A 10134-nucleotide genomic window follows, 5' to 3' on the forward strand; every position below is an offset into this window, starting at 1 on the left:
GTCTTTACTCTTTTGGAGCGAACGGGATGTAATTTGACTTAATGGTCTATCATTTCCCATACATACAAGTTACCACTTTAACGGTGAATCCTGTGCGTGTATGTGTTCGTGTGTATAAGAGTGAGCAGGAGAGAGAAAGGAGGAGGGACTGTTATAGGTCCCAGATGAAAGACGCGAAGTACTCAGATGTATCCTGTCTTCTCACAGTGGATGATGCGGTTTTGCGGACCTAATAGACCAAAGTGGTCACTAAAAATGCTTCTAATTATGGAATAGAGCTAATTTAACATTTTAAATGGTTATCGAAGTCTTAGATTAGGTCACAAAAGGATGCGTAAATTGGCACCGTGCGTAAAAGGGTGGAATTTGTTTGGATAATATATAGACAGCAACAAACCGGACTATTTTCCGTAAATTAATTTCTTGATACCGGATTTGTATAGGCAGTATTGAACTGGCACTTTAATCTGAAAATACACCAGAGGTAAGGTACGGCGTTACAGTGCCGCTGCCCGTTTCAGCACCGGATCATGGCTCACGGACACAGTGCGCGGACAGGCTTTTGGAGCGCGGAAACAAGAGGTGCATAATTACTCGCTCTCATTCAGTCTAAGCAGGGCTAAAGTGTGAAGAGTGACACACATACCCACTGTTGCAGAGTTTTAGGGAAAAGACAGTAAAGTTATTCATACAGAGTATTGTCCCCGCCCACAGATGTAAACGGGCTATAGCCTACAGTATGGTGAAGTTGTCCTGATATGACTCCCAACTGCGAAGATGACAGATTTTGCTCACAAATCACGATTTCAAGGTAACGTTTTGACAGCGGACGTAAACACCTCCGTGCTCTCCAGTGAAGTTGGACTCATTTTAAGCAGAGTCGAAAATGGGACAAAACAACCACCTGTTCTCTGTGAGGACGGCTATTCTCTGCTCGCTACTCTTGTGTCAGTCAGGTAAGCACTTTTTAAACATTTTATCGTGACCTCAACGTGCCTTCCACAAACGGAGAAGTAGATACACATGCAAATGTTGTCCAAAACGGCATGGACCCTCTTGGAAAAGCAAAATATCATGTTTTAGCCGACATTTTACCACAACAATACGCTAACTTTGACAGTCAGAAGGCTACTAAACATTATTTGCACGATAGTGATAAACTTCGAATTACCGTAGTCTCTTAAGACCTTACCTTTCAATCTCAACACCTGCGCACTTTCAACCAAAACTCCCACAATGCTTTTCTCAAATTAGTTAAATCATCGTCTCGTGCCAGTCTGCTAAAGCTGAAGCCTACTCAAGTTATTTCAATACATACTGCGATACAGTTGTCACGTCTAGTCCAAGCATGCACCCTGACAACAGTGTCTATTTCTTTCATTCTTTCATTTTTTTTATATGTGACACCCAGAAATTAATTCTGGAAGAGACCAGTTTCACCAGTGCATGTAGATTTAGGGAGCCCTCCATCTTTTACTTCTGCAGCACTTTTAGTTTTAATAACACGTATAACAAAGATGTTAGCAGTATACTATTCAGATGAATGAACTAGCTAGCTTCTCTGTTACCATCTGAGAGTTTGGTATCCTTAACCATGAAAATTTAGAAGTTGTCAGAGAGAACTTAACAAAAAATGTACAAATCCACAGAATGTGAGAAAATATTCTACACAATATTTTCAGTGGGTGTTAATGGTCACATATTTGTTTCTCAAAAACAGAAATGGACAAGACAAATATGCTTGTTTGTAGTCAGAATTCGGAGCAGGTTTCACTGTTCAACCACAGTGAAATTATTTTTAAGTTGAGCTGCAACTTTAATTCTCACTGCTGTATCCATTGTGCCCTATTTTCAAGACCTTTTTGTGGGCATATTTGTGTCTAAGATAATAAAAGTTAAATTCAGTTTAACTTTTTAAATCCATCAAGCTTGACAGTGGAACTCAGGGCAGCTCTATTTATCTATTCAGGAGCTTCTGCAGGGGCATTCATGGGTTCTCTTTGTATGCACAAACCAGCACTAAAAGGTTTAAGATAACATATGTCTCGTGGCGTACGTGAGAGTTTTTGTTCCCTCTGTCCTACGTGTTGACATGCTACAGCAATCAGATGTGCAGGTGCTTGCTCTCTGCCAATCTACATCTCATAATGTCACTGACAGAATTCAGCTTTCTGACTCAAATCCTGCAATTTTAGTCAACTTGTGAAAAATTGTTGCATGTTGTTTTGTTTCTTTTATGAAACTTTTTACTCTTAGATAATTTGACAGCCTAATGTCACAAGAGCGCGTCTGTCTTGGGAAGCTGCTGACTCGATCATCTAAACTGGTCAGTGTTTCATACATCTCGCCAGGGGGCTTGGCTATGATCCAACATGCACGGCTCAGTGAGCTGGATGTTGGAGGTGTCATCTCATTTCAAGTCTCCGCTGGCAGGAGCCTTTGATATATGCCACCTTTTTTTTGTAAGCCCCACATCTAGTTCTTCCCAGATGCATGGACAGATGAACGTGCACCGCCCTGACTGTCAGGAGAGCAGATAATAAGTCTCTGGTGCATGCTTGTTTTGCCAGAATGAAATTAGTTCATGATGGCAGGAGATGCGCCTCAGTGCGCCATGGGCAAATTAACTCTGAATTCACACTATACCACATCTAATGCCTCCTTTTTTCTTTCCTTTTTCCAAACTATTGCTAAAATAACGTTTTTCCTAAATTTCTACCCAACATGCTAGCCACTGACCCCATTTGTAAGACAGCTGTGTTACACAGAGACTTCATCTGCATATTTATCCATGCTTTCACTGTTAAAGACCCTCAAGCCAAGGAATTAGCATAGGCAATAAATCATTTCAACAGATTTGCATGTATCCCTCAGGTCATCTTCATGTAACATTTAAGCCCCTCATGTGGGTATCCTCCAGTGGGCTGTCCTACAGTTATGGGTTGTCAATGTGGTCGTCAGAACTACAACTTAACCATGGTCAGGTAATGATGTGGCCTTTGCGACTGCTGCCAAATTCAGGTGGCCCAAGGTCTCATTTCAAGATCTTTGATGGAAGCACACTTTATTCGGTTGCATTACACCCTTACGCTGTAAAACAGAGATGCAGAGGGAGTGGGTTAATAGCATGCAACCCCAATGGCGTCTCATTTAAAAAAAAATTAAAATAATATTGATTCTTGAGGTTTGGCTTTGTTGGTTGTGATGCCTTACTTATTTCCTTATATACATCTCTAGAGAGAAGCTGCCATGAGATATTTGGTCATAAGATAAGTTCTCTCTGTACATTAAACAGTGGTAAAAATATGATTACAAACAGGAGAATGAATGACTAATGCATTTTCAAACATACTCTATACACTAGCGCAGGACTGATGAATTGGCAGATATTGACTTATTGCAGTTATCCGTGGTATTGCGAGTCGGTCTATAGGGGATAAGAAATTCCATTACAGTAAAGTCAGTGATATGTTTGGGGTAGTTTATGAACAGGGAAACCATTACTTAGTTTAGTTAAATGTAAGGTATACCTATCTTGGTCACAATTGTTTAGAAAAACAATAATTACATTTATTGGCCCTATATGATTATCTGATTATTTTTTAACTCTTAAATATCCAATATCGTTCAGGATACTGTATACACAAATGCAAATGCACTAGCGTCAGCACCCTCTGCTTAAAGTGAAAACTAATTTAATTGTTTCATGCATCAGCTGTAACACAGAGTGACAGACAGCTCGACAATAAACACCCTTCACTCGTGAGAAATTAGCTCACCTCCACTTAACACAAGCAAGCAGTGATGTGTGTAATTGACTCTGACTACATTGATGAAGGTGGAAGCGGTAATCCCCAAGGGGCGGGATTTGCTGTTTATTTCCATGCTATTCATTCTGCAGAAAATGAAAAATAAAATACACTGAGTCAGTCTGAGCTTGTACGCAAATCTGTCTAGACTTCATATTCAAAATCACTTTAATTAAGCCACCTCTCATTGTGAAGCAACACATGCATAAAAATAACATTAGATAGATAAAAAAGAGGTTGCGGCTGAATCGGTGTTGCCCCAGTCTCCACCTGCTCACCTCGAGAGGTTTTAGCAGACGAGCCACATGGGGGGCTCAGATCAAGAGATCAAAAGATTTGCTGAGATGTGGAAAAGTCAATAAGACTTTACCAAGAAAGGTTTTAGTTGTTTAGAGCAGGCATGTATGCTGATACATGAGATGTTCACATCACTCATCTTCACTCCCAAAAGCCAATATGATGCCAGGCTGATTAACTAGTTTGTCAAGTAAGGATTAGAGGAGACACGGGTGAGAGAACATAGATATGATCCCTATATACTGTGAAACTTACTCCTATCCTCTTCTTCAGTACTCACTTCACACGCATTTGTTATAATACCAACAAATATTTACTGCTTGATACCAACAAAACAAAGTCAGGAGTTAAAACTGGCCACATTACCGTGATGTCAAAAGGACATTTGCACTAACATTGGTTACTTTGGTTTTAACAGCTTCAAATATCTAATGGACCTATTAAATGCATATGAGTGAAATTTAATTTAATCTGGAATTTCATTGGTACAGTGTTGAACAAATGTGACCCATTTATAAATCCCATTATTGTCATATTCTATCAGTACCTCTATATAAATGTTTAATTAAATTCAATTAAAAAGCAATAATGTATCTGCAGTTCTTTGTCATGAAAAGACCCACTCGCACGCTGAGGACGAGCTCTTCAAGACGCTGTTCGCTGGTTACAACAAGTGGTCGAGACCCGTGCCAAACATCTCTGACGTGGTCATTGTCAAATTCGGACTGTCCATAGCACAGCTCATTGATGTGGTGAGTCATCACGCATGTTTGTCCAATTCATATAGTACATACATAATGACATTAATAGAGGTGATATTTAAACACAAGCTATTTTTTTCTGTGACTTGGAAGCTGCTGCTTTTAATGTGAACCAAGATTTCATAATGGGATTATATCATTTCTGACAATAATGTGTCCCTAGAGCTTTAATTAGTATGATTAGTCCTCCCTATACTAACAAAAGTTAAGGCATAGCAACTCATTCAAAATGTACCCTGTCAGTTTACACCTTATGTGTTTTTTCAACAGTATGTTTTGGCATTTTTATATACAGTAGCAAAAACACATTTAGAAAAACTAGATTACTGTATGCACCCTCTCCACAGAACAAACTACTAGAGAACACTTCCATCAAGTTATTGAAGTAAAGTTGCTACAGGCTATATTTGGGTCTGCTTTGACAAACCTCCAAGAACCTCTCTCTCATATTCCTCTGGCCTGAGTTGACAGCCTTAACTCAGTCTGTCTCTCTCTCTCTCTCTCTCTCTCTCTCCTTCTGTCTGTCTGCTAGGATGAGAAGAACCAAATGATGACAACCAATGTGTGGCTTAAACAGGTCAGAAAAATGTGTGTCTGTGTTAATTTATTATTAAGATTTTATTCCTCTCAGAGGAGTTCTGGTGATATATAATGGTAAGGATATGAAACCTTTCATCTACTGTGCTCATTTGACAAAGTTCATGAGGAATGGGATGGCTTATTTGACAATTAAGGATCATAGCCCCCCAAAACATGTTGTGTCTCTCCCAGGAGTGGAATGACTACAAACTTCGCTGGAAACCATCCGACTATGATAATGTAACGTCCATAAGAGTGCCGTCAGAGCTCATATGGGTACCAGACATCGTCCTCTACAATAAGTAAGTGTGATATGAGACTAACATAACGGTAAAAAAAGAACCTTAACATTAGGCCTGCAATTAAATTAAATTATTCAACTATTCTCTTGATTAACCGATTTATTGTTTAGTCTATAACGTGTCAGAAAATAGTGAACAATGGCAAATACAATCTCCCAGAGTTGAAGACGGCCTGTTCAAATTGTTTCCAACCAACAGTTCAGTTTACCATCATAAAGGACAAAGAAAACCATACAATATTTACATCTGAGAAGCTTTACATTGCTCTAAATGATAAATTGATTATTCAGATTGACAAATCTATTCAGCTCTTCATAACATAGGCATGTTATTTAATTGGTGATCAGGTAAAGCCAACTATGTCTGTCTACGGCACTGTAATACTACAGTGTTTCTTTTCATAACATGCCCCAGATGCTTGCAGTAGAGTTGCACACAAACGTAAGAAAAGAGTAACAGAAAGAAGTATAGTATAAAAATGGCGCCATCTAGTGATAATAAAACATTCTGCTCCTTTCTATACCTTCATATTGGCATTAAGTCAAAGAGTTTTAATTAAAATTATGACATACCTTGAACAGTTCTTCCTGTCTCAAATTTATGTTGCCAAACATTTCTATTAACTGCTTTTGTATTGTGCATCTCTGTAAATGTATGTTGACATGTTATTTAATTGAAAATGAAGACAACCTCCATGCGTATATTGCTTCAATGTGAAATAGATTTTAAGAAACCTCTCCCTTCTCCTAAATCCATCTCATGGAGATTAAACCGAGAGAGTTGATGATGGAGTTCTACTCCGTCGAGCCAGTGTAATCACAATCTGTGAGTGAAATTAAAAAAGGTGTGAAACTGATGAAATGATAACGACTCATCATTAGATTTTCAGGAGAAGCTATTATCACCACTAAAGCGATGAATGGAGGGAGATTACTGGAGTAGATTATTATTGGAAAATGCTTTTTCACTGCATAGTTTCTCAAGTAAGAAAATGATTTTCTCAGCACATGGGGTAGTAGAAGCAGGATATGATTGTTTATCTGCTATTTTAGCCTTTTGATATTTAAAACTGATGTAGCGTACTGTATGTCACCATCACTCATATGACCACTTCTGCTTTTCCAGCGCTGACGGTGAGTTTGCTGTGACCCATATGACGAAAGCTCACCTATTCCACAACGGTAAAGTCCGCTGGGTCCCTCCTGCCATTTACAAGAGCTCCTGCAGCATCGACGTCACCTTCTTCCCCTTTGATCAACAGAACTGTAAAATGAAATTTGGCTCCTGGACGTACGACAAGGCCAAGATCGACCTGGAACGAACTGAAAACGTGGACCTGAACAACTACTGGGAGAGCGGCGAATGGGCCATCATCAACGCGGTGGGGACATACAATACAAAGAAATACGACTGCTGCCATGAGATCTACCCAGACATCACCTATTTTTTCATCATTCGAAGGCTTCCCTTGTTTTACACCATCAACCTCATCATCCCCTGTTTGTTGATCTCTTGCCTCACTGTTCTGGTTTTCTATCTACCCTCAGACTGTGGCGAGAAGATCACCCTGTGCATCTCTGTGCTGCTGTCCCTCACTGTTTTCCTTCTCCTCATCACTGAGATCATACCGTCCACATCCCTCGTCATCCCGCTCATCGGCGAGTACCTCCTCTTCACTATGATTTTCGTCACCCTCTCCATCGTCATCACTGTCTTTGTGCTCAACGTGCACCATCGCTCTCCAAGCACTCACAAGATGCCCCGCTGGGTCCACTTCGTGTTCCTGGACCTGATCCCACGCTGGCTGTTCATGCGACGGCCTGCGCCAGACGGCCGGCGTCACAGGCTGTTGCTGCTGCAGCAGGAAGCAGCGGTGGAGCGGGGGCACGGCCGGATTGCCGGGTACAAATCTGGCAAGTGCCTCAGCACCTCTGTGAACTGGTTAAGAGATGGGACCACGACAGAAGACCCTCTGAGAAGCTCTTTTGAGGATTTAGAGCTGGGAACACTGACGTCATATTTCTCCTTCCGCCCTCCTTCGCCCAGACCACCAGGGTCGACTCCCCCACCACAACAGAAAACCCCACAGAACAGCCAGAACAGACAGGAGGGGGCTACAGTGACCAACAGACATTTAACAGGGGCCCGAGTTAATCCCACTCAGAGGCCAACTAAAATTGATAATACAGTATCAGACTCAACAATCCTGCTTTCACCAAATGTGTTACGTGCTCTGGAAGGGGTGCACTACATTGCAGACCATCTGAGGGCAGAGGATGCAGATTTCAGCGTGAGTATGCCACATCTACTATTATCAAGATGGCACTTTAAAGGCACTTGCTATTTGTATCACTGTTGGCCTGTAAAACAGCCTCACAGTATATGGATTATATGCTAATGTGAATATACTGTATGCCAAAAAAGTGCTTTGTTATAGCAGTAGAGCAAATGTCAGTCATAATGTGAAGTCCTGTTTAAGATTTTTTTGATCCTAAAGTACAGTGCATACTCCACAGCTTAAAAACACACAAAAAAACACATGCACCTGTACTGTTGTTGTACACTTACACCAGGATGGGAAAACTTTAACTTTACTGTATACTGAAATAACATACCTGAATTGAGAGAGCCTAACTAAAAGAAAAGTATGGTTAGAGTTATTGCTTTACTAAAGGTGCACAGGCGTGGGCTGAAAGTGAGGTGGGCTTAGGGTCTTCCTTAAACCAAAGGTCAAATCATAAACAAACAAAGAAAGCGGAAAAGCACTAACTACGGTCATAACTAATAATTATTTTAATTTTAGATTAATCTGAAGAATAATTTTCTTTTTCTTCAGTTGAATCAAATCCAAAATCAACAATGTGAAAGGGGTCACTTTTGGTGATAAAACCTACAGAGAATTGCTAACAAACAAACTACAGACATCATAAAAATAATTTCATATGTAACTTTTTTTTTTTTTTCTTGTTTTCTCACTGTCCGTTTCTCTTGTTCTTAACTCTACACAGGTGAAAGAGGATTGGAAGTATGTTGCCATGGTGATTGACCGCATCTTCCTGTGGATGTTCATTATTGTGTGCCTGCTTGGGACCATTGGCCTCTTCCTACCCCCTTGGCTAGCTGGCATGATCTAGCTCTTGTGAGAAGGTGTGAAAAATCCATAACCACCACTAGTTAGTGAAGTCTGACATTCACCATGTAGCTAAACTCTACTTCAGGACTCGGAATGTGACAAGTTTATGTAATATTGCTGCGTTAATGGCCTCATGAGGCTATGTTGCTCTTTTCACACCACCAAAAAGTTTGCTAATTTTAGATCCTTATAAAACTAGTGTGGCCATTTTGGCTCATCACTTGGATCAACCTTCATCTGTCTAAACTTTATCAGCCTCAGGTGAACTTCCCCTGCCTCAGCTGTAATGTGTCAGGTTTGACCTGAATGCTAACATTAGCATGTTAACAAGCCCAGGGTTGGAAATTGTTACATGCTAATGCTTAGCACAATGTAAGATTTGGCATTTTAGCATACAAATGTTAGTATGTTAACGTGCCAATGTTTAGTATATTGTCTCTTTAGCATGTTAGTTATCGTAACACGTTAGTTAAATAGCATGGCACCAGCATCAGTGTTGGGAATGGTGTTACAGTAATGTTATCACTTCTGTTGTTTGAGGAATTACAATTTAATATTCAGTTACCTAATTACATTTACTAGTAACGCTGGGATCAGTAACGCCATGGGTCTAGCTGTTAATGGACAGTAGCTAAATGGCTGCAATGGCTCGACTGGCTGCTCCACAAAGTGTGCAGGTGTGGCGGCTTTAGAGTCTAGGAACAAGAAATGTAACTAACTTAACTGCTAGTGTTTGGATACTAGTAAAGTAATGTGACTTTTCTTTTTTCAATTACCAATAAGAAATCCCTTTCATTACATTTTCCAAGTAACTTGCCCACGTTGGTCAGCAGGTCTAAGCATACAGCTAATGCTGACAGGAATTCCCTCAGTACTTAGAGGTATCCAGTCATGACCTGGAATGTCAAGTGGAAACTTGGTGATTTTTGTTGAGAATAGTAAAGGTATAACCAAAGTCATTATGAATCATCATCTGGGGAATATTAATGAACCATGGCAAGCCATCCAAGTTGTCAATGTCATTCAAATGTTGGACTGACAGTGACATATGTTTCTCAACTTTCTTTGTTTTTGACCATCAGTGGCATGCTGTACTGGGAGTCTATAATATATTAGACACACTAACTGGGGTAATTTTTTGCTGGTTTGGGAATCATTTCTTACTTGTTTCAGATTTTTCTTTCTAGCCATGCTGCCATATAATTACAATGATTTTTGAATGATCATATTATGTAATAAATACCCTCATGAAA

General features: G+C 40.0%; 1 protein-coding gene across 1 annotated transcript; it reads left to right on the top strand.

The window, feature by feature from the left end:
- The first annotated feature begins 198 nt into the window (after positions 1 to 198).
- Positions 199 to 10134, top strand: chrna2b (cholinergic receptor, nicotinic, alpha 2b (neuronal)). Its single transcript, XM_039781471.1, has 6 exons — positions 199 to 956; positions 4707 to 4858; positions 5400 to 5444; positions 5639 to 5748; positions 6874 to 8038; positions 8757 to 10134. The coding sequence occupies exons 1-6, from the start codon at positions 887 to 889 to the stop codon at positions 8880 to 8882; spliced, it is 1668 nt and encodes a 555-aa protein (XP_039637405.1). The 5' UTR covers positions 199 to 886; the 3' UTR covers positions 8883 to 10134.

The sequence above is a fragment of the Perca fluviatilis genome, chromosome 18 (assembly GCF_010015445.1).
Source record: "Perca fluviatilis chromosome 18, GENO_Pfluv_1.0, whole genome shotgun sequence".
Classification (NCBI taxonomy): Eukaryota; Metazoa; Chordata; class Actinopteri; order Perciformes; family Percidae; genus Perca; species Perca fluviatilis.